At 43.8% G+C, this 25,900-nt stretch overlaps 1 protein-coding gene across 4 annotated transcripts in view; it reads right to left on the bottom strand.

Moving 5' to 3' along the window:
- FUT8 (fucosyltransferase 8) overlaps positions 1–25,900 on the bottom strand; it is a 733,753-nt gene that overhangs the window by 244,055 nt on the left and 463,798 nt on the right. For all 4 annotated transcript variants that reach the window (XM_078659523.1, XM_078659526.1, XM_078659525.1 and 1 more), the window contains 2 exons: positions 6,637–6,752; positions 6,364–6,526 (listed from right to left, as the gene is read on the bottom strand). In XM_078659523.1, the coding sequence (XP_078515649.1) occupies positions 6,364–6,526; positions 6,637–6,752 (279 nt within the window). The remainder of the gene's footprint in view (positions 1–6,363; positions 6,527–6,636; positions 6,753–25,900) is intronic.

Below are 25,900 nucleotides of genomic sequence, written 5' to 3'. Positions count from 1 at the left end.
TTACTCCATCTCGGAGTGTCCTGGCGCTGTATATCGCTGGGGAACCCGTCCTGGCTTTCTCTGTGAGATGGTCCCTTCCTGGGCACCTCCAAGGTGAAGCCAGGCATCCCCGGAGCTGATGGGGCCGTTGTGGAGATTAAGCAAGCTATTGCCCAGAGTTGCAGAGTGGGACCCATGGTTAGCGTAGGCACCTCGGCGAGAATTATCGAGTTCGCGGACATGGACCCAAGACCCTGCCGCGTCGGGAATGGAACCCTGGTCCCGGGCCGATCTCTGCTTCAGGGTCTGCTGCCTCGAACCAGTGAGCCACACTTCTCCACATAGATTCACATGTCGATATTCTCCGGACTGGCCTATGATACACAGCAGGGCCTTTTAAACAGTTACCTCTAGAGTGGAAATGCATTTTAACTGTGTATCTGGACTGTATAAATCAAATAACTAGACAGCAGTAAACGGGGCGAAGCAGCTTACAAAAAAGAGAGGGAACTGGAAAGTGACTCAATGGGTGTCCTCAGGAGTCAAAAGTTTGGGAACTTCTAGCCTAAAGCAAATCCAGATAGCAAACAGAAAGCCAGGAATGAGATTAACAAACCATAAAGTCAATGGTAAGAAATGGGGGTGATGAATTCCTAGGTCAGGTTTCTGAATGCCCCCCAAGATGTCTTCAGCGTAGGTTTCAAGCTACAAAGGGGCATTGGAAGAACGGGTTTGTGCAGCCGGAATATGTTAAGAATGGAGAGCAATGTCACTTAACAGTAGTTAACGGGTCACTCCAATCAGCTGCTTAAAGAAGTACCAATATTGATCAGATAGTGCAGGACACAATATTTGGAGCTTTGTCAACAGAATCTGGTATAAACAAACGTGCTGTAATAGTGGAACAAAAAATCATGACAAAAGAGGAGTCATTCTCCACCCCTATTTGATATATATATATATTTTTTTTTTTTGCAGTTTTACATAGCGCGAACTTGACCCGATTCGGGTATCAGAGCGCTTTACATAGCACCAGTTTGGTTACATGAGGACTGTTGGAACCTGGGATGTCAGGTCACCTAGGGTAGCCTGGCCTAGGGTAAGACATGCATTTCAGAGGCACAAGTGTGAAGGTTGCAAACCACCCAGCAGTAAATCCACGCAATGACACTTAAAAAGGACACTACACCAATTTGTTATGAAAATATGTACTGGTTTATAAAAATAATATACTCTGCTCTTTGGTTTCAAAATTTACAACTTAGGCATTTCAGTTTGTCTTGGAAGCATTAACTATACTTCTAAATTCTAAAACATATTATCAATCAGCATTTGCAGTACATTAAATTTGGTCAGACCTCCTAACCAAAACTGGCAGGTAACACTTATACTCCAATAAATTAGTTATGCATTTACTGTACTCTGCTTTACTCTTCGGCAACTTCTCTTCACAGCATTACTCTAGGAGAGAAGATCAGCACTTCTAGATTGGCTAAATTAAATCATTAATCAACAACAATAGTGCATTTTATCAGACTCCAGCCTTAGTTAGAAAAGGTTACTACTAAGTGCACTATACTTGTCTCCCACAGCACCTATAACCCCCTCTCCGTGATGCACAGTCACTGAGGATTTCCTCAAGATACTCCCCACTTTATGTAACACAGCTGTGGAAACTAACAGTGTCTGGGTTATTCTCTGATAACCTCTAGCGACACTCTCCCCCTTCAGTACACCTCCTTACTTGGGCCAGAATAGGCGGTGGTAGTCTTGTTGTGCCAAGGGACGTGGAAAATCACTGGGCAGGACAAAAGGGAGCCACACGCTATCAAGATTCCTCAGCCTCTGGGGCCCCTCAGCTTTCCTCTGCGTGGCGCCAAAATCCAGAGTCACAGTTACCGCCGAGTCTCCTCAGCCGCTTTTGGCCTGCACAGATCTCCCCTCCCGCTCACACCAGCCTCACTATGGGCCGCTCGAGCAGGGGAGAGAAGTTCCCTTTTTCCTCCGCCGCCGGGGGACTCCTGGCGCTCCTCCTCAGATCCTCCTCGCTCTGGCAAGGGACGCGCTATACTTCTGGGCCTGCGCGAGGCGCTCACACTGTACCGCCTCTCACCTCGCTTCCAGACCCGCCTCCGCTCCCGCCTTCCACCGCGCTGGCTCCGCTGGCGAGACGCTGCTTCTTCCGGGCCTGCTCGGTCCTAGGCCCCTCCTGCACAAAGGAGTGGGATCGCTTGGGGCATGCGCGATAGCGCTCCGTGAACTTCAAATCTGGGGCATATTCTCCACGACGCGGCCGGTGCCCCGGGGTCCCACAGACGGCGAGATCAGCGCCGCCTCATGAAAACCGGCACCCTTCACCTACAAAGCGCCTCTTCAGCCACCACTCGGCGCCGCTCCCCACGCTGACACAGGGCAGAACAGCCCGATCTCTCCTGGCCACTGCTCCCTCAGCGCCCGCTGCTCCTCTTAGATGGCGCTCAACCACTGAACTAGGACAGCTCACCAGGCGCTGGCTGCACTCCGCACAGGTGAGAGATGACTCTCTGTGGGGTAGTTAAGCGAGGGGACAGTCGCTGAAACCAGGGCAGGATGGTATTGAGGACTAAATAAAAGGGTGGGGGCCACAAGAATTAGCCCTCCTCCGTTTGAGGGAATCACAGCAGAAGTCCTTTCACTGGGCAGAGGACTGCACCCCACAATGCTGTAGTCTCCTTCTCCTGTCCACCTCCCTATTCTTTCAGTCCAGGGATTAGACAGGCGCCCAGGGTCTCCCTTAACTTCCACAGCGGGGACAAGACAAGGATCCCAAAGGAGGAGTAGAGAAGTGGATTAATTAGGCTGCTTCCTAGTTCAGGAACTCAACCCTTTCACTAGCCTCCCCCCCACCTTCCAAGATAGCCTGTCCTCCAGCTGACTCTCACAGGTAGACAAAATGGTTGCCCCGCATTCCGCCTTATATAGGCTGCCCCTCAGTGGTCCAGAATGGACCAGAAGGTTCTGGAACGCCCTATACTGGTCTATGGGCAAGTTCTGGGTTTGGCAGTTAAGGCAGTTGGTAGCCACCATTTTGTGTGGTTCCAACTTTTCCTGTCAGAACAGGCCTCTGGGCCTGAGGTGAAAAACTATGAGGGGGAAAAAGAACACCTATCCCCTTGACCAACACCTAGAAAAAGCTAGTGGACACAAAAATTATTAAGGGTATGAGGGGCAAAAAGGGGACAATATAAATTATAAATTGGAGGGACTACGCAAAAAAACCAGACAGGTCTAACAAGGACACATTCATTTTGTGAGGCACGGGGAGATTACGTGATTTGCCCAGAATCACAGGATGTTCAGCGTCAGGGAAAGGAGTTGGCCTAACGGCTAGGGCGGTCGACCTCGAATCTGGGAAACTGGGTTCGAGTCTCGGCAATGACTCTGAAAATTCTAATTTATGCGAGTGGAGACCACTCAAGGTCAATATGCGATCTGCCATGGTAAGGAAAGAACCGTCGCTAACCAAAAATAAGGCACATTTAGGAAAATGACACAGTAAACTAGTGGTATCCAAACCGAAACAGCTGGGCTGGATTCAGCTGATATTTTGGGATAAACACTGAGGTATATGTGAAAGAGACTTATTTAAATTAATTGTAAGGACATTTATTTCTAGGAGAAGTCTTTATGATCTTATTCTGTGGGCCATCGATTTACACCTGTTATAAACACAATACAAATATGTCTTAGCACGTCCCTTGTATTTTCTGTGCCACACAGAGAGGAGGGTAATGCTTCTTCTGAATCTATAAGTCAGGCCATAGGAGGATGCTATAATCAGACATAGACTTGGTTAATAAATGTATTATCGACGTAACCAAAGGGTTACGCTTACACAGTTCATGTGGCTGGACATGTTAGGAGAGTGCAGTCTTCTTTCGACACACATTTCACAAATACCTGGCTTTTCCACTACACATTTTTTTTCACGCCCTCCAAGTTTAACAACTTCAGATGATCTTGCTACCAATCAAGGAGGCAAGGTGAAATCATGTTTTCCAGCACTTTGCCCAAGTAATCCATGGAACCACAGAGGGTAGCAAAATAGTACATTAACAGTCTCCTCTGGCCCACTGCCCTGCCTTCACGGCAATGCAAACCTTTGATGATGCTGAGGAATCGAGGTTGTACAAGGCTTGGCAGAGTTCATTAATGGAAGGTATCCAGTCTTGGGGAAGCCATGTCACTGTAGCTGGGAAGGCGGTTTTGTTTTAGATGTACATCTTTCAGAAGATACAGCCTTGAGACTTTCAAAGGACATCAATTTACTGAGCACTGCAACTGGTGCAGGAATAAAATATGTGATTCTGCATTAACGACTAAGAAATGGAGAAGCAAGTAAAGGACTTCTCTCGAAATCAAATAGTCTCTTAATATTCACCTTGGTGACTATGAGAAATGTCAGCATCTAATGCTAGAAATTGCACTAGTGACAGGACCTGAGCAGGCAGCAATGCTTCGAATGTTTCAGAATAATTATATGGAAAATAAATCAGAGAATACTTGCATATTACTGTCCTTCCTAACATAAATGTGGAAACAAAAAATGATGAAGAGGAACAGATACACCTATATTTCTAAAGGGAATTGATCCCTAATACCGAGTATTCGATCTATACACTTTTTTTTCTTTACATGTAGCTCAGATACCGACTCCAAGTGTAATATTCAAAAGTATTTTCTTCTTTTATGTAAAAAAAAACCACACAAAACATATACAAAAGTGAATACATACATATACATGTACAAATCCTTCCTACCCATTCTTACTTAATACTGATGCTTGTTATAAACAAGAGACATCATTAAAAGAAGCAATTCAAGAAAAGGAAGTAGTCCAATACACACTAGAGGGTATAAGACAACCCTCCACTTAGTTCAAAAAGTGTGCAATCAATTCTTTTATAACAATCATGGTCTGTTGGACTCCTCCGTGTTGTGAGTTCAACATGTTTCGCCCCATTAATTTGGACCTCATCAGGATAATGGCAAAAGGAATACAACGCGTTTAATTCGGGGAGATTCAACGCTTCGTATGAATACTACAGGAAAATTCTCCTCTAAAGCGCCTCAGCATTTAATGCACTACGACTGTATTATGAAAAGTGACGAACACTGCTTAGCAATTGATTGCAGTCCGCTCCTATGGAACGATTATCCAGTGTGGAAAAGCCAAACACTCTGGGTGTAGAATTCACTGTTGTTCTTCTTATAACGCGGTTTCACTACTTCATACACGCGATGGTATGGAAGCCCAAATTACAAAAAAATTCCGGCAGCACTCTCAGTGCCGGGATTCAGGTCATAACATAAATAGCATCAGGCAAAACCGCAGCGTTAGGGGTCACACAAATACTAACCTAAGAACATACTTAAATGCCACTAGAAAGGGCAATAGAAATATGGATAAAACATGATTCAAACCTTTTATAAAATTGTTTCCCTATCGAAAATATGCACCAAGAAAGGTGACCTGCTCCTTTGCAGTAAACATACAAACGAGTTTAAATATACTCGGCTATGCCACAAGAAGGCCTCTTTTTCTCATTGACCGACACCATAGCCCCAACAAAAGCAGGATTTAGGAAACGGTACACCGAGGCTCTGTCCATCTGCTGCCTCGCCCCACCTCACAATGGCAGACTGCCATGACAGCCACATCCATTCATGATATTCAGGTTAACCACTATGTAAATGATTCCCATTTCTATATCTTGCATGGAAATGTATCATGAGTATAACATATATCCAGCACAGACACCTTGTGTACACTGAAACACACAACTCGGAACAGTTTTCAATCACAAAGAAAGCCTTCGTCAACTCTTAGATTTAACATCTACGGTAAGAGCCACTCACAGCGGCACAGAGTCGCTGAGCAATTCAACCACTTTCACCCAGCGGTTAATTTAACCAAACTAGACCTGACTAATTTATATTTTCTGCCTGTTTCCAAATGGCCTCATAAAGACCTAAGAAACACATGTACTTGTCTAACTTTCCTTTGCTCCAGAACCACATCCTGGGACTACAAGGAAACAGAAAGCAGCAGAAACAATCTGCTAGGTCAGCACAAGGGGGTCATCTGATCGGTTTCAATAGTAAGGTATTTATCTCTTGAATCATTTGAAAATAGGGCAAATTCTTCAGGTGTGATATCCTCCTCTTGAGGAATGAGCTCAAATGTAAAGTAGGGATTACATCTGCTAAACAGTGGTATTGAGGGGTCCTAATGAACATAAGCAAGAAACAAGTATGGCCTACATTGGAAGCTTGTGCATCTTGAACTGTACAATTCAGCACACAAATCAAAAAGCACTCTAACGGTGCGGATGATTCACCTACCTTTGCTGGTGGCCCATGTCTCCTAATATCTCATCGATGTGTCTTTGGAGTTCGTTTCCTTCCAAGAGCTTCAACTTCTTCAATTCGCTTTGAACAAAAAACCAAAGTTCCTTCGCTCCATTTTCAATCATTCTTCGTAAACTTTCATGATCTTTCCCGGGACCTGTTAAAGAGGATTATAAGCTTAGGGCACTCACACAGGGACATTTGTGGCTTACAGGTGTGGGCAAATACATATTTACTCAAAGGAGTATAAGAAGAGGCCAAACTCACCATCTCCTGAATGTTTCCTATAATATTCTATCTGTTCTTTGGCCTTTTTAAGCTGCTCTTCTAAAGCGCGTACTCGTCCTACTGCGGCGCCCTGCTCAACAGGGCCGTCTGGTATCCTAGGAGAGATGAGGACAATTAGCAAATGACAAGGGTTTACAAACTAAAGAGCCATACCACTTAAGAGAAACACTTGTGTATGGAATCATTACTTGAAATCCAGCTTTCCAACCTGCAGATTAATGTAACAGTATGGGGTTGAAAAGGCTGGAGTGTAACAACTCATTTAATGACACATTAAAGGAGTGGAGAATGTGGGCACCCAGGGGAGGGCTTCAGGATCAGAGTACAACCTTTATGGAAACCATTTGTTTACAAGAATAATTCTGGTGGTACACGAAAGCAAGGGCGGAGGACAAGCTAACAACTGCAAGGCTATGATTTTCTTAAGGCGGCAGCTGTTCTATAACTTGAGGAAACTCAGGACCAAGAGAACAAAAAATATTTTTTATCATCACATTGCAAGAAAGGGACTATTGTGCATGTAGAAACTGCAAATAATCCTAAATGTTTTATTTTTGTTCAACTTGCATGTCGTGAGATGTGCCCCAGAATTTTCATTCTAGCCATTAAGGACACAATAATAAGCAGAAGGGAATAAGCAGATTGTTATAACTCCACATAAATAAACAGAAGCAAAGCGCCTTTAGAACGTCGTCAAGTAAAGCGCCTTTAGAACGTCAAGGTAAGCGTCTTTGGAACATCCAGCCAAGCACCTTTATAGCCAAAGTAAGAAGAGTTCACATAAAATATCCTGACCCTCTAGTTCAGAGCATACGGGTACACTTAAAAATGTTAATTTTATCTGGACTAGATTAAATTGTGGATTGGTTCAGGAAAACATGCACTCTTTTTAATAAATTGCTATAGGTTCAAACCACATAGGGCTTTTTTAACAGATTTTTCCACGAGTGCTCTAATCATTTAAGTGTTACAAAAAAAAGAATGCATTGAGGTCACAGATATAACTGGAGTTTGGCTTCACACCAAAAGTTTCAGGAGAGTGAATTTAGGGCACATTCTAATCCCGTAGCATTGTGATGAAGAAGCAAACTTTTCAAAAGCCTACTATATATACATTTCGTATTTCGGCAGCTGTGCCGAGCATAATATGTTCCTTAATACCATTATTGAGAGTGGGGTGTGGCCATGGCCCAGGAGAGGCGGGGCTTTGAGTGGGCCTTGCCCCCTGCTGCTACAGAGGGATTGAACAGTACCGCTTATGGCCACACCGTTTTTTGATGAGTGACACCGATAAACATCTCCCATACAGAGGCTGTACCATGGACTTACAAAGCCGTTAGCATTAATGTATCCCGGTAAGTATACTGTACTATGGTAATAACAAGGGACGCGACCTTTGCAGTGCGATAATATTTGCATAAATGTAGGCTTCATCTATGTGCCCAACACTGATTTTCACTGACATGGTATAAATATATTAATGCCATGTCAGTGAAAAGAAAGGTTCCCAATGACCCATTATTTAATGCAACTCTGCTAATAAATATATTTATAACTGCAATGCAACGGTCAAATTACAGATTGCTACTGCATTAGAGCAAACTTTTCAAAAGAAAAAAAACAGTTTACTGCCTTGCAGAATGTACATTACAATTGTTTTACCCACAGAATCAACTCTCATAATGGTTATGAGACCTCCAGTGTGATTTTACCTTAATGCAGACATGTAACTGATGGCATCCTGGTTTTGGTTAAATATATACTTTTGTAATACAACCTCACATCAAAAAACATACCATGGCGCAAAGCATTAATGTAGATGTACAGAATATAATATGCTTTTTATTGGCACTGTTGAGGGAGAGAAGCAAAGGGGCACCACCTCGTCACCTCTTGTGATTTATGGTCATAAAAGCAATTACAATCTGAGCATATGCATATATATACTATTAATTAGTATATGAGATAGCACGGGCCTAACACGTGAGCAGTGGAGCCCATCTGCAGAAAAAATAATTATTGCTGCAGAGGCATCTCAAACATGAGGTGTTCTACTCACAATCGATGTGTGTGAGTGTTTTTCTTGTTTTCAGCTCAGTTAGAAGCGAAATCTATTTTTTTAAATTACGCAGGTGTCAACCCCGTGATTAGAACCCAGGTCTCCAGGGAGCGAGGCCAGCAACCTTAGGCTCTGGGGCACATCCCCTCTCCTGCAGTAGCATCTTTGTGACTCGGCCCTCGGGGGGGTGATGAGCTCAGCATGTTCTGATTGGCAGATCGCTCTTCATAGAATGAAGGGCCAATAAGTCGATTGCATCCCCCTCCCCCACTTCTCCTGGGGCCTCGCATTTCCAGCCGATGGGAGCTGGTTTTAGAGCACAATTGTCATCTTGTCAATTGTACAGTAAGCACAGCTCAAAATGCAAACCTGCACACACTGCAGTCAATGTAATTAATCTTACTAATAAGCACCAAGCCCAAGATGCAATTAGCAAGGGGGCGGGGCTCTCAAGCACGAGCCACCAACTTGCCCTGCTTTAGGAAGCATGCCAGAAATAAAAGGCCAGATTCCTGTTTTGTTTAAAGGTTGCAGGTATTTTTCTTACAATTCTTTCACTGGTTTGTTTTGTGCTGCAGATCAGGACTAGATGTCGCCATTAAGTATATATGAACTCCCTATATGTCAATAAATCATATACAATAATACATTGCTTTTCAACGTATGCAGTCTTATTAGCTCTAAAGATGCAAACCAGTATTTTGAATAGAATCTCAAGGTTTTCATTATATTTTTCCAGGAATATCTGAAGATAAGACTAGGGTACAATTGCAGAAGCAGCACCCCCAGGGAATAGTTCATATGTTTGCGCTACTAGATGGGCTTCGGATTTAGATGCTTAAGAGCATACTCCATGCACAACTGGGAGCCATGACAAAAACTCAAACAGAAGTGACACACTCCATGGGAGCCTTTCACAGATGTCTCTTTATGACAGTCCCTACAAGTTTAAGACACTATAGTTTTAGTAGGCGGCATGTTCCCTTGCACTTTGGAAAAGAAGAATTCAAAGGAAAACCTCTGCAACTGATCAATCGAACATGGGTTTGTAGAGCGCAGGAAGGGTGAGAAAAAAGGTTGGAAAAAGAAAGGAAAGGACATCAGAAAGCAGCGGTGGTCCTTATATACAGCTTAGACTGTCACTTTTGGAACACCATCAAGTCAATACGGAGCCTCACGGCACCACCTACCAACATGTATGGCTATGCTGTAAAATCTTCAAGATCTAGTTGTTTCCTGGGGATGTTCACAGGGTGAGGAATCTGCGGTTAGAAGTATTAATCGGAAAAATGATTTAAAGATTGAATGTGCATGCGTAAAGTGTGACCATCTTTATATTTTACACTTTAGTTTACCATCAAAGATGGCGGATGGCCAATTTGGCATTATTTATTTTGTTGTTTTTAAAGTAAGCACAGGATGATGCTCAAAGGGGGGCAAGTGGACAGCCAAGCAGCAATATGCAACAGCCAGGCCTTCATTAATAATAATTAAAAAAAATACATTTAAAAGTGCAGGGAAAGAGGGGTGGTTGAGCGGGTGGAGGGAGGGGGGGGAGCAGGGGCAGCAAATCTAAGCTGCCATGTGTGAAGCTGCCTTACCATCATAAAAAGAAATTAGGAAAAAAAAGTGTTGTGGTTGCTGGGAATAGTACGAGAAAATCGAAGCACTAGCAAAGAAGCAAGTCTTCCAATTATAAAATGGTGAAGCCAACAATATCATTGGGCAGGACAAATACAAGAATTGGTAAGAAAGCCGTCAAATCAGTAACCGAGAACTGACATAGACAAGAAAGCCACTGACTTATGAGCAAGGGGTGGACACAAATCCCACTTTAAGTCTCTCTATTGGGAGCAAAAAGATACTTGCCAACAGACAACCAAACCAGGTCAAAGTGGTCTAATTTCTATTTCCACAGCACCCAAGAAAAGATGGGACAAGGGCGGCTATGGGCATAACCAGAGGACAAAGGTGAAAACAGCTATGCAGAGGCATAGCTTGGTCAGTAAAATTGGGGAGGGGCTTCAGATTTTTGGTCAATCAGGTTGGAATATGTTTAAACACATCATATGACACTCAGGGTGCATGAGAGGGGCCTAAGGGACAGTGAAAAGGGAGAGAAATGCTGATTGGTCGGAGAACTAATGTGAAACCACAATATTTTGTTAAATAACCAATATTTTTGAATACTTTGAAAACAGAGTGAGAGAACGTGTCTGTGTTTTGTCTGTGTATATGTAAAAAATCCTTTTGAAATCCGACTGACATCTCACAATATCCGACTGAAAGCGCCTGTTATCAACTATTAATCAGAGAAAATATTTACTGGGAGGGTAACACCCCAAACACCCCCCTGAAGCTACGCCCTGCAGCTATGAAGGAAGTTTATAGCTGGCAGAGATAAGTAGAAGGTTTAGGGTAGGAAGAAGGAGAGGTAAAGCAATGGAACTAATAAATAAATCTAGCAGAGCAGAGAACTGATCACAGTGGTGGGGGAAATAAGTGTGGGAAAGAGAATGAGGCCACCTACCCCAGATAGAAAAAAATAACAAAAGGCAAAAAACAAGGTCAGTGATTAATACAAGGGAAAGAAAGAAATCCAAAACTAAAGGTGGGATTCCTAGAATCTCGCTTACTCCTTGATGAATACAGAAAACGGACAACTTTTCAATACAATGTTCTCAGGTTGACTTCGTCAACTTTGATCAGTCGAATAAAAATGCAAATTTCCTCTGACATTTGCCAGATTTTGCTCCTCAATCGGGCCATGTTTTTGTTTCACTTATTAACCAGCTTATAGATTAATTGCTCCAGCACCAGGCCACAGGTAAATAGGGCATGCAGTTAAAGCGATCTCACTCTAAGGATACAACCGTCACCCAGGTCCAACCACTGCAAAAGAAGTAAAGAAGAAGTAAATGTATGTATTGCTCCCTCCAACCCACACATCGGAAAAAAAATAATAATCTTGCACTACTTACCTTTTTTATATTTACCGATCCAACTTGGTTCAGTAACTAGAAAGAAAGCCAAAAAGCACCCATGTAATTTTGTGGGCGAGCACAAATGCTGTGCACATCTACAAAATTTGATAGGTGCATGCAGCATGGTGCCTTTTTTTGTTTTTTCAATAGCAATGCTGCACACCATCGGGGATACTGCACAGATTCAGTAAAAACTATTGACAAAGCAAATAGGTCCCAAAGGCGAGACTTACTGGCTTTGCCAAAGCTTTATTATTATTATTATTATTATTATTATTTTTGTACTGCTGAGGTAGTGGAGCAAATGAACAAATATCAAAGCCTAAGTCACGTTCAAGTTTTCCTACCATGTGGGGAGAGGATACAGTTGCATAAATACCTTTCAGAATTAACTGCTTGGTGGTGACAAAATGATAACCACCAATTGAAAGTACGCATTAATTAAGGTGGGATTTTCTCTATGACCCACCGTAAGCACTTCTTCTGTGATTTCTTGGTCTCCTTTGCAGACTTTTCAACCCAAGGAAAGTGGGGAGGAACGGAAAAAGTACCACTGTTCATTCACATCAGATGTTACGTTGGTTCTGTTAGGGATTGCTCGTGTGGATATTGTTCCTGGCGGCTACTAAGGTATGTTACTCCTACCAAACATGAAAAGTCACGGAAGTGAGGGAAACGGTATTTGCTACATTTGAGGAGTTATTTCCTCTTTAAGACTAGCAGCTGTCCACCACTGGGATTGAACCTGGAAACTGAACTGCATGTTAAAAAGTGTATATTTCAGATGTTTAACATTCAGCAACTCTCAAAGGGAGAACCCCTTGCGATCTGGTTTTGAACAATGCAACTCAATTCATGGCAGAGGGGCAGTTTCTCATCTGCAGAGCTCACTTTAGGAAGCGCGACAGTCGCCTCTCTGAGTCAACCACCTGCCAGATCCACTGATTCTTCTACTTTACATCCACTGCGAGCAACTCTGTAAGGCAGGCGAAGGCAGTCCCACCGCATTACAGCCATTCGGCTTCCCAGATGCTTACTTGACAGATACACGAACTGGAGCTGTGGACGTGATGCCATACGACCTCCTTCACGCCTGCATCCAATAATGGGCCAGTCCAGCGTTGGGCAGAACCAGAGCCGGCTTCAAGCACTGGGTAGATCAAGTTAGCTAAGGGCAGGGTATATATCTGGGCATGAGCTGGAACTGAGATGAGCCGATTGCCAAGCGTGGCGACTTGTGGCAAACATCACCATCTAGGTAATAATACACAACACATCCAAAGAGGGGAGCTGCTGCAGAGTTAGTGTAAAGGAAGTAGCATTTACATATATTTTGTATGTGTGCTGTATCATTGTGTTTAAATTCGGGAAGTGCAAACCTAGCTAGACAGTTTGGAAGCACTGTACAGTGCAGTAGGTCCGATTACTCAAATACCCCTAGAGCGGGAAAGGAAACGCTTCATGATGTGGTACAACATGTGAAAGCTGAACCAGGTTCTGTTGAGTGAACAGAGTCTTAAAACAATCAGGGACAGTTTAACGCCCAGCTCGGACAATAGAAAACATGTATTGATAACAGTTTTGGCTTTTGCTAAGAGAAAGACATTTTCTGATACACCAGCGATTCTTGTGTCTACAAAAGGACTTTTACAGCCAGCTACATGCTGTTTGAGGACAGAAGTTCTAAACTAGTCTCTTGTGATATTCCAGCTGAGGCGCATTGACAAGGAAGCGAAAGTTTAGCAGTGGTTATAACAAGACATCAAGTTGGACATCAAGTTTGAAACCGCAAAACCCAACACAGTCCAGAATCACTAAACCGACTACCATCCGTTTTACTCTAAATTAGTGGGTCAGGATAAAACTGGGGTCCACAGAAGGCTGAGACCAATGAACTTTAAAGCATAAGTTACTTAACAATGCTGAGAATTGGAGATAACGAGGCGAGAAGTCTTCTGTCGAACGGGTTACGACAATGAAAAGTTTGAGATATTTCACCATTCACCCCCGGTGCGAGATGTCTCACGGTCACGCACTGCCTTATCCTCAAATTCAATACCGGTGCGTCACTTACAATTCACACAGGGAAAAAGGACAATAATTTTGCTGCACTGCAATGCTCTTAGTGGATGAAAAGGGTCATTAATTATTTTCCCCGTTCCTGTGTAGCTATAGAAACAAGATTAAAGCGCACACTGAAGAATTGAACTTGGCCTGGCAATTTTTTCTATTTCAGTCAAAGAACACAAAGCACGGGAGCTCAGAGCAGGCACCTGATAAAAACATGTCTGCCTCCAATACAATCCTCTCGCCGCCACCTTCTCTTTCATGCATGGCTCTTTCATGTCACTCAATGGAGCCCAATACTGTACATCAATAATGGAAACCAAGCTCGGATGGAAGCCCAGATGGCTGACAACATCCTTTGTTCCTTGTAGCAACAACTCGTTACTGCGCTTTGATTGGTTCCCTTTCAAGGTGCGAAGCGGTTTCCGCGCGCTGGACCCTGGCGGTAATTTCGGGCTTCCGCTGCCACCAAAAGAGGCAACAAAGCAATTAGGCACTTCTACACTTGACTGAAATATCATACTTCAGGTTTTCTTCATTATGCAAGGTGGATCTGTGGGGAAATCTCACGTTTCAATTATTTCCTTAAATACTTTCCTGTTTGAAGGCTTCGACAATCTCCGCTGCGCAGTTAATTTTCCATATTAAGACTATGAAACAGGTTAGGACTGCTAAGGAGGAGCTTCTATGTGGGATCAGCAATTTTAACAGATGGTTAGGGGGACCTCAGACAAGAACATTTGTTTGTTTAATGCCTTTATATGCACACTGCTGCACCTAAAAATTAAGAAAATCAGGATATTAAAGCTTCAACAGCTTCCAGTCGCACCTACGTCCATTTACAAAATGGCCGCCATTAAAAATAGTTCATCAAAACACACACTCTCCATGGCTGGACTACAAAACTGAGACTCTCAAGAGGCCAGCGATCTTTCCACAGCTCTACATCACACCAGGATCCTTTAGCATTAGAAATATAGCACAATTAGCTGGACCCCACTTTTGGGACTGCAACCAAAATATGCAACTTAATTCCCACCTTACTGTGCACATCTGCTGGTCACCTGTCTTTCAAGAAAGACCTCAAAGTAAGTTGCATTCAAATCTCTTCCAATCTGTACCCTGTTGACATCTGCATGGTCTGTATATTCTCTAGTTAAACTGCTGTGGTGTTCAGTATTTGTTTACTGTCTCTTGCTTCTTTCTTCCCTCATCCTTCACTGTTTCCTCCTGTAGCACCTTTTCTTTTGTCGCTTAAACTTGAATCGCTGCACCTATTAAAGTGGATGTAAAGCTTTAGCTAATTCTAGGCACTTTGCTAAGATTTTATTTAGTGAAAATACATAAATTATTGATATTTTGTTTAGAAACCTGTCTTTGTTTATATTTGTAAATATCTATAAAATATTACTTGTTGTACTTAATGATGTGTAATTGTACAATCGTCTATTAGGGAAGCTGCAAAGTGTTGCACTGCCCTTGGGTCATGTTGGTGCTACAGAAAAACAACAAAAACCTATTAATTAAAAAAATATGTAAGAGGTGGGTGATGTGTATAGATCTATTTCACAGCAGACCACAGAGAGGTCTGTCTAGAAGTTATATAATTATCTGGTACATTTTTGGACATAACTGATATTGCAAAACATCCCATTGAAATGCTGCTTAATTCACAAACAGGTAACTTATGTTAGACTCGTTGTATGAGTTAGAAAGAGTCAAACTTAACTCTGTCTTCTGAATAGAGAAAGAGCTCAGCTCTGACAAGCCAATGACCAAGCCCCCAAAACCAACCAGATCCCCCTGCCCCACTGAGATGAAACGAGTAAAGCGACATAAAGAGGATGGGTGACGGTAAGTGATGGATGCAGTTGGACACCACACATTCGAACTCGATGGGAACCTGAATTGATCTGACATTCAATTATCGAAGTAAGCGAAGAGATTAAATTAATCTCTGCAGAAAATTAGAGAAATGAAGACATCCGAAGGTAAAATGGTATATAGGGCACCAAAAGCATATGAAAGCAAGTGAATGAAAACTAAAGTGATAATAAATATTAATGTATAGAGATTCTCCACTTGATGAGAGTTGAGGTGCATGATATATCTGAAAACCTCATGATTTAAGAATAACTGGTTCTGCAACAACCCGATCGAGTACAAACACGAAGGTAACAAACGAGTGGTGCTTGATCTCTGCATGATAATGCCTCAGATCCACCAAAAGTGATCCCTCTCCATAGGAAAGCCCTGTGGTCTAATGGCGCAGAATACGAGCACAATTAGGAGGGGCTTCTTCCCAGTAGCGCTTATTAAGTCAAAAAACAAGGCACTGCACTGTAATACTTTACAGAGGTTCATACCCCTGGTAAGGCCATGAAGAGTTCCGCGTCCCATTGGTGTAGAAATGAAAAGTCTTAGCTGCCCAGGAGAGCTTTGTGATCCTCAGGTCCAGCTTTTCCTGGCCTGCCCGGTGCATTTTTCACTCGCTCTGTTCGATAATGTGGAAACTCGTAGGAATTGCTCCATGTAGTTCGACATTCCATCAGCAGAACACAAGGTCAGTCAGGTCGGGCTGCCGATAAAAGGGTGCCATAATCTAAAGGGAAATACACCGAGAGAATGGCGGTTGGACACAGCTAACATTTTATTGAGGGGCAAGACTCTTTTTTTACTTGTGCCCCTGTTGGAGAAGTCTACCGACTCTAACCAAAGAGAAGGCATTCAGTCCTACATCACCGGGGCTCTTCTCTTCCAGCCACATGCACTTCATGGGTTTGGGTTTCAGTGCTCTGTGCATGGAGACTGCTCACTGTAAGAGGTGTAGATTGTATGTGCAAGATTATACCTCCCTGCCTCGGGTAAACACTGGCTTCTTGCCACTGAGATAGCTCCTCTGGCAGAACCTCAGACACACAACAGCAGTTTCATACCACACTGGTCTACAACGCGATGTACCTTCAGCCCAGAGCCCTGACCAACCAAAAAGCTGCAAGAAGCACCTTTTGACTGCCTTGGCAGATATATTCCCAGATGGTATCAAACTAGAACCAAGTGGCAGTGGTAATATAGAGAAGGTCAGCACCTACGCAATGTTGCAATACGTTAGATTCTTTATGTAAAGGCGTGCTCGATGTAAACACTGCCACCTATTCAATGTTACTCTGTATAGGAAAAAACAAACTTTTCCTTACACATTTGAAATCAAAAGACTAAGGTATAGAGCACAGCATCAAATTCCTTTTTTAAAACTGACCCTGTTATCAGTTAGATTTAATTGCAAATATAACACCAAGGTAAAATACACTGGACAAGATGATACAGTCCAAAACCAAGTATGGAAATGTGAAAACTCTTGATAATGTTGACACGAAGTTGTAGCGTAGATGCAGACAGCAGACACGTGTTTCGCCGTGTAGACAACTTTTTCAAGGCTCAAACTTAAACTGTACAAGCACATATATGGTCCAGAGTCCCCTAGTTGTGTTAGGGAGTTGAGAGAGCAGTAGAAATAGTCCCAACTTCAGACTTTGAATCTTGGGTATAGAAGCAGCACTTTTGGACCCTTGAAATTATAGCGCTCGTTGCAATAGACGAGAGTGTGAATTTTTCTAATCAGTGTAACAGTGTGCCTTCCAAGGTAAATGCGAGAGCAGTCTTGTGTAAAAAGAAGAACTGGGGTGCACGCTGTGATAAACAGAGCCTCAATTCAAGGTGTAAGTTTGCATCATTAAATCATCCATAGTCACGGCTGGAGTAATCTGTGAAGTATGAAGTGTCCCGCTTGGCTTGAAAAGGTCCTTTTCCAGCCATGTACTCTGCATGTAATAAACTGTGATGTAAAATAACTTCGATTGAAATGACTGTGAGGTAATGAATCCTGAATTAACGACCTGTGAAGTAACGATCTGGGAAACAAGCATTTGCAATGCAATAGGACTCTCAATTACGCGAGACCTATTGCATTGGAAACGGGACTGCGGGCAGGCAAGACTGCACAAACAGGAGTGGGAGGGGTGCGAGAAGTCATAGACTGCGGGAGGGGTGGGGGGGACAGGGAAGAAAATAGTGTTCGGAGTAAAGGGGCTAGTAGCCATGGAAGGATACAAATGAGGAAATGGCTGTCATGAGGAGGGACTAAAAAGCCTAAAACCAATCGGAAGGTAGCATTTAGGACCTAAGCCAATGAAAAAGATGGACGGAGAGTGGGCAGAGCTTCTACGAAGCTTCCACACTATACTGAATACTGCATGCCTCACAAAGTGGGCAGTGCATGTGCTTTAACGCTAGGCTCGACCTAAAACAACCTACACTCATATCGGAAACATGCACCATTGCTTCTTTTCTATCCCTTGCCCTGTCTTGCTATACCTCTTTAAGCTGCCATCCATGCTGTGCTTGGTTGCCTGGTTGGTAGGTGGTAGGTGGGTTGGTTGGTGTTTTTAACCTCGATCACCGGTGTGTGTGCTCTGTGCCCCAGGTCATCTCTCACTGCTGGTACTAAACTTTACATTTTCTGCCTGAGTAATAGAGCTCACTGTGAGAAGGAGGGCGAGAGGACAGGTGGTTCCACACCTGGCGAACATGTGGCAACTGATTATTGTGGGGTGGGATGCTCGCACCTCTGATGCGCACGCTCTACAACTACTACTTGAATTAGTGCATTTGAGTAAATGCTTTCACTGCGCAAACACAAGCCCTTGCTTCAAACAGTAGGTCTTCCCACGTCACCTAGAATCACTTGCAGCATATGGAAGCGAACCCGCGCAATAAATCCTATTGACTACTCATAACAGCACTGTAGGCTGATGGGTGTTTAGAAATATCACTTCTTTGGCATGCCACATTTTTATGGGAAAAATAAATGAGTGTCAGGATTATAAATGAAACATACAGTGAACTGTTTGTGTTAAAAAAACATAATGACTGAGTGAAAGAGCCGTTTCCTGCAAATGTATATTGCAGCTTTTAAGGTCAATGCATTTATTCAGAAAGACATTTATAAAGAACAAACTATAATGCCGGATTCAGACCAGAATATTTGATTATTCAATGCATTTTGCTTAAAAGATGTGTACATAAAGTACACCCGTTGAACAAATGATAGTTTTGTGTCCTTGGTATACACACACAATAGTTGTTTACCTCAACGACAAGAACAAGCAGCGTTTAATTCTGCTCAGTTCACCCAGTGGGCCCTAGCGCTTCGCCACAAATGTTGACTCGACGCCGCCTACAATGATGCGAATTATTCTAAAGCAATTTTATTCAGATTTAATATCGGTCTGGAGACCAAAGAATGCCTGAAGGTTGCATGAAAGTGCCTTTTGAGAAGGGCTGCCGAGACTGAGGAAAATCTGAAAATACAATCTGCGAAAGGCAAACAAATCCTTGAAAACAGGACGAGCCCGACAGTGACAAGGGAGTATAGCCTTCTATTCCTACTTCTCCTGAAAGTAAAGTCGACAGGTTGGGTAAAACCCTGCCACGCTCCATCCAGCACCTTGCTGAGGTCAACAGGCCGCACCAAATCCACACTGCCTACAGTTAGAGAAAAGGGGCAGTTGTGTGCATGGACGTCAATTGGCCAACATGTCAGGGGCAGAGGAAGTGACATCACAACACTGACAACCAATGACATTACAGAAATGCATTCCAGTTCACACCTTTGGTCCTCCACAGCCTCTTATTGGTGGCAGGTGTTAGCGGGAAATAACAGGAGTAAGAGCTACAGAAAGTAAACAGAGCTGTCCGCGTCCGCAGCTGCCTTCATGACCCCATAAACCAGGGATAGTCAAGGCAGCGCCAGGGGTAGCGGATGTTATCCCTAGGTACTCTTAACAGGCGCTCGTGGCTTCAGCATGCCAACAGCACAGTTACTGCACAGTGGTCTGAGATGCATTGGTCCACCGTCAGAAGATGAGAACAAAATGGAGACCAGGTTCATAGCCAGTGGCGCTCAGCACAGCTGAGAAAACAGGACCTGATTCACAACACCTGTTATACACCTAAGTAAAACCAAGCGGCAGCAACACTTCTCATCTTCAACGTATGTGAATAGCGCACAAGGCCACAGGCAACTAACCACTGCCTGTAAGACAAGCATTGGAAATGCAATAGGTCTCGCACCATTAGAGTTAGTGCTTTTAGAATTGTTTATGGGTTTTTTTTGTAAATGTTTAGCATTTTTGTTTCCTGTAGCCAATGCTAAAGAATTACAAATAAAAAAAGCCATAAACATTTCTTAAAGCTCTAACTGAAATGGTCTGAGACCTATTGCACTGTGTGAGGGTGAGGGGTTGAGGATGAGTGAGGGTGAGGGTGAGAGTGGGTGAGGGTGAGTGAGGGTGAGGGGTTGAGGGTGAGTGAGGGTGAGGGGTTGAGGGTGAGTGAGAGTGAGGGTGAGTGAGGGTGAGTGAGGGTGAGTGAGGGTGAGGGGTTGAGGGTGAGTGAGAGTGAGGGTGAGTGAGGGTGAGGGGTTGAGGTTGAGGGTGAGGTGTTGAGGGTGAGTGAGGGTGAGGGTGAGTGAGGGTGAGGGTGAGTGAGGTGTTGAGGGTGAGTGAGGGTGAGGGTGAGTTAGGGTGAGGGGTTGAGGGTGAGTGAGAGTAGTTGAGGCTGAGTGAGGGTGAGTGAGAGTGAGGGTGAGTGAGGGGTTGAGGGTGAAGGTTTGAGGGTGAGGGTGAGCACACAAGCTTAGGAGTATGTCTTAGCACAACTTGCCCTCACCAATCACCTTTCACTTCTCAGGGCCTATGGACTTTCAAGGCTACAGATAGCATCTGCCATGTGCCTTAGAGGAACATTTATGTTTTAAAAATGTATTTGACAAATAATTATCGATCCATAGTTCAGCGCCGGCGAGATTATGCATTTTTGATATTTTTTGTTGCTGCACAGGCACTCGTGAGCATCATCTTTACCAGACTATACTATGGGTGGGCCGAGAGTTAGGCAGTCCAGGATCTGGGTGTTGCCATTTTAGAATGGCCCCTTACTTGCCAACTGATGGAGAATTGTTGGGTGGTCTCACTACTACTCGCTGATCTTGTAATTCATGCTCTAATACAAATGAACACTAAATAGCTTTTTATTCACCATCTCAGCAAGAGGCCAACAATTGAATAAGCAGAGTGTGAACCCTTCAGTGAACAGCACCAGTGTAAGTTGTGGATGACTTGAGGATTGTCGCTCATATTTTAACAGATTCGTAACTATTTCACATACATCTTTTTAGTACGAAAGATTCGCTGTTTTTTATTTTCTCATCTCTGATGCATTTTACTTGTTTCTTTTCATTCCTGCATAAACCATAGAGCCAACTCGGCACAAACGTGTTATAATGTGGTCAGAGGGAGGGGCACTAGATGACGAGATGTGGACTACCGCCACATTATGCAAGCTTGCCAGAGCCTCTGTGCCTTGTGGTAAACTACAGCTGTTCTTGAAGTGCTCAGAGCTGCTTCTTCATTCAACGTAAGCCATCGCTTCACTCCAATGAGAGCATCTGAGCATCCTGAAATTGACGTCCTTTGCATAATAAAAGTGTTTACATACCTCAAGCTTCTTTCTCTAGGATTCTTTCTGTAGGATTTCCTTCTGTTTCCTGCTCAATGGTTTCTTCAATGAAATGTTCTTAATTGCTTGTTTCTTTGCTGATTTTTTGGAGAGCAGAACTAGAGCACAGCTTGTAGCTACTCCTTTCAGTCTTTCGTCATATTTCAGTTACTGGTGCGTGTACTGCATCATTGAGGCACACGGCCCTGGTGCTGGGTGTGCAGGGTCGATTTTTACATTGACACAAACATGGGAAATAAGTGGTGCAAATTGAAATTATACTGTTTTCGTGCATGCTATTTAAAAAACAAAAATACGCTATTCCCTCAAAGTTATTACCAGCAAAATAACGAGAGTGTAGTTTGCACAAAGCTCTAAAATAGCACTGGAAACAAAGACAACAAGTGAAAGCAAGTTGCGGTAAAGCGGGTTTGGGCTTTCATTTAATGTTATTCCCGAAATGTGCTCCAGGCAACACGTTAATCTCTTTGTACGTCGTGTTTGTGCTGCATATTTGGAGGCTTGACAATAACATGCTAGTTGGGGCTGAGCAACACCAAAATGGTTAAAGGGACTGTAAGAAGGGACGGTGCAAGGAAAACAAACTGCGAGGGGCGGAAGGAAGGAGACAATGTAAAAAAAATTCAAATGAAAAGAAGCGAGACGGGTCAATTACATGTTCCCTCCAAGCGCAATGCCGCTGCCAGCAGCGGCAGAGCAAGAAAGTCAGCACAAACAAACGGTGCGAAGAGGTGGCTCAACATATAACGATGCCGACTTTGGAGAAGGAGAACAGGGTTCGAGCCTCAGCGTGGGCGGCATCATTAATTATAAATTAAATAAACTGAGATCTCCTGCATATTAAATATAAATAAATAAACAGCGTGCGTGGGGTGAGGGCAGGAAGCTGCCAGCTATTTAAAAAACAAAAATACGCTATTCCCTCAAAGTTATTACCAGCAAAATAACGAGAGTGTAGTTTGCACAAAGCTCTAAAATAGCACTGGAAACAAAGACAACAAGTGAAAGCAAGTTGCGGTAAAGCGGGTTTGGGCTTTCATTTAATGTTATTCCCGAAATGTGCTCCAGGCAACACGTTAATCTCTTTGTACGTCGTGTTTGTGCTGCATATTTGGAGGCTTGACAATAACATGCTAGTTGGGGCTGAGCAACACCAAAATGGTTAAAGGGACTGTAAGAAGGGACGGTGCAAGGAAAACAAACTGCGAGGGGCGGAAGGAAGGAGACAATGTAAAAAAAATTCAAATGAAAAGAAGCGAGACGGGTCAATTACATGTTCCCTCCAAGCGCAATGCCGCTGCCAGCAGCGGCAGAGCAAGAAAGTCAGCACAAACAAACGGTGCGAAGAGGTGGCTCAACATATAACGATGCCGACTTTGGAGGAGGAGAACAGGGTTCGAGCCTCAGCGTGGGCGGCATCATTAATTATAAATTAAATAAACTGAGATCTCCTGCATATTAAATATAAATAAATAAACAGCGTGCGTGGGGTGAGGGCAGGAAGCTGCCAGATATGGAAATACCAGCATCAAAGAAAACAAGACGGAGGGAAGAGAGGGGAGAGGGGAGGGGGGAGGAGAAATGCGACACGGCGGGAAGGGGCAGGCAGGATGACTCAGGGGAGGGGGCGGAGCGGGGCAGAGCGGCATGTGGGTGTGAAGAAGCCGGGCCTTTGAAGTGAAGCTAAGCTTCACTTCAAAGGTGTCGGAGGAATGCGGGCGGCTGTGCACGCGCTTTTAAGCTCAATGCACATGCGCATTGAGCTTAAAAGTCACGGGCACTGCAAGGAATCGCCACGATTCCTTGCAAGTTAGATAAAGAGTAGATGAGCCCCTATAGTCTCGCTTGCTCGATGCGCATGCGCATCGACAGGCGAGACCTAAAAAAGGGCAGAAAATCAATCTTCAAAAAACAGTCTGTTAACTAATGTGTCCACAAGATGGCCCCTGCGAGCAAAACAAATTGCACACTGGCCAATGAGGGTAGGGGTGAAGTCAATTACCCTGAAAGGTGCATGAAAGCTCCCAATGGTGCTGGACTGTTCCTCCTGCGGAGTTTTAATACTGGCAAAGGGGAACATGGCTGGCAGAGATACAAACCCCCCTCCCCCCCCTCAAGGCGATGGCCGGCCTTTCAAATCTATTGGATGGCGTCCTAGCCTAAAGAAGGGAGAAGCTACGCTCCATTTCATGGCTTTAGCAGGTCCTTTCTGTCCAAATAAAGATGGCATGGAGGATGAAGCCTGGACAGTGCCTGGCCTTTAATGGTGCGTTAATCAGTGGTTGACTGGCAGGAGCAGAGAAGAGGTCGATGGTGGTATGCAGCCTCAGTGGTGTGTCTGCAGTGAGAAGTTTTATAGGGTATTTGCAGTTGGTTACCAAATTATTCAAGAGCAGACACACCAGAGGTCAAGTGCATTCTAAATGTTCCTCTTACTTCTTCTGTGCAAAGGCAGGTGCAGAGATTTATGCCGTCGCGCTTTTGGTAACAGGCAGTCAGTACTAATGTCTTTGGCTCCGCTGATCTTTGTGGACTACACTGCTAGAAGCCCAAACAATCACGGTGCCACGCAAGGTTCCAAGAGAAGGCAAGCACAACACCAACAGCCGGTGGGACACTCAACTGGCCCGAGGTGTTGTAGTAGGAGGACTCCTCCGGCGCTGGTAGGCAATCAGATTCCCACAAGCACTGGAAGGCATGCTGATTCCTACAAGCACTATCTTCATGTTGGCTTAATCCAGGAATTTAAAGGGTGTTTAAGACCTTCAATGGGCCATGCTTGGTAATATAAGGGGGGAAAAGCGCTAACCCTACTGCCTCAGCTGGCCAGTCTTTGCAACATAAGGCAAAAAGCTCTTACCCTATTGACTCAGTAGGCCAGGCTTGGCAATATCAAGTGGGAAGAAAAACTCTTATCATATTGGCTCAGGGGGACAAGTTTGGAAGTACGAGGTAAAAAAAGCTCTTGCCCAACTGCTGCAAAGTCTCACGTGTAGCAATTGCAAGCTTTTCCTAAACTCTTGTTTAAGACCTTCTTGACACAACTTGGAAGATGTTCGTCCGGCTGCTGGTGTGCACCCTCCTCCCCTCATCGGGACCCAGGCTAGGAAATAGGAGGCACATTTGAGTTGTGACATAAGACTCTTGAGTGCATCGCATTGTGAAGGGTGTACAAGCAGCTGCCCCATACATAACAGGGGGAGCATGTGGAGATGTATTAAACACCCATATCTATGTGCCAAATGACAAAAGAGGGGACTCTCTCCATACACCCAACTTCACAGTTAAGCTCAATAACTTTGAACCTCAGAGGCACCGGCTTGCCAGAGACACACATTAACAATGCCCTGGTCCACAGGGTAGATGAAGCCACTTTATACAGAACACACAGAGGTTGGGCCTGATACTTGGGCTTTGACCCCTACTCTGGAAGTGGAATTGTATGCTTACAATGAAGTACTTGTATTTGCAATTTTATTAACTAGAGTAATTCTAAGATCAAACAAATTTGAGTAGCTGCGATACCCTGGCACGGGTGCAAATTGTTTCCTTATTAGTAATTTTAGTTTTAAAAACGTATAAATGAATATGGAATGTACTTGACGATTAAATAAAGTTCGAGGACCTGTCAGAAAAACTAGTGCAAAGAGAATGGCGGCACATTATGTGGCAAGACACCAAGCAGAGGCAGTGCTTAATGTATGCCTCTGTTTGCAAGCGGTGGTCAAGAGCGCCATCCCTGGGGACTGAGACCTATTTCTCATCATCAGGTTTTGACCCAGAACTAGAGAAAGAGTGAGAGGTGGAAGAGAACGATAGAAAAGCCTGAAGAAAAGAGACAGCAAGGATACAAAGATTCAAATGAGAGACAAAGAGACAAGGAGTGCGGTGGTGGAATTAAAAGACATAAGGTGGAATCAAGACCAGGTAAGCTCTGGTTTTCCGCAACCCGGCATGCACCAGCGCCAAAGGTGGGCTCCTACGGCAAACTTTGCGCACCTGCACTTGTACTTATATTTTCATAATAAAATTAAGCACTGAAAACAATATGTGACTTTCCTCTATTACTCAATTCAAAAAGACCAAAACGTGCATTAAAAGACAGGAAACTTTTCAGCTATCACCTGGTACCACAGGTGGTACGAAGACAGACTAGTGATATTAGATTTAAATAGGAATACAGAGAAAAAAACACTAAGGCGGGGCTTTCAGATTATAAAAGCTATTCTTCCTGACAGCAGGCCTTTTAATCAATACCTGCAAAGTTTGCATTCAGAGATAAAATGTGCCGCATTCAAATAAGTGGAAGCTATGAATAATTGCTGCATCAAAACAAATTGCTTAAGGAGATACAAAAAAAACACGAAATCGACTGATCCCTATGGAGAACTAAATTAAACGTTGCTTTCACAATAAACATAAGGCGGGCTCACAGGGCGGGGGGTTTGCTTCCAAGTCTGAACACAAGTATGCAGTCCACAATTACCACCTCCTTAAAAATATTGGTCTCACATGGTCTGGTAGAGCTGAAGAAGCACAGACGACTGCCAACAGA

The sequence above is a fragment of the Lissotriton helveticus genome, chromosome 9 (genome assembly GCF_964261635.1).
Source record: "Lissotriton helveticus chromosome 9, aLisHel1.1, whole genome shotgun sequence".
In the NCBI taxonomy this organism is placed as follows: Eukaryota; Metazoa; Chordata; class Amphibia; order Caudata; family Salamandridae; genus Lissotriton; species Lissotriton helveticus.
This window is presented reverse-complemented; position numbering and strand designations above follow the sequence as displayed.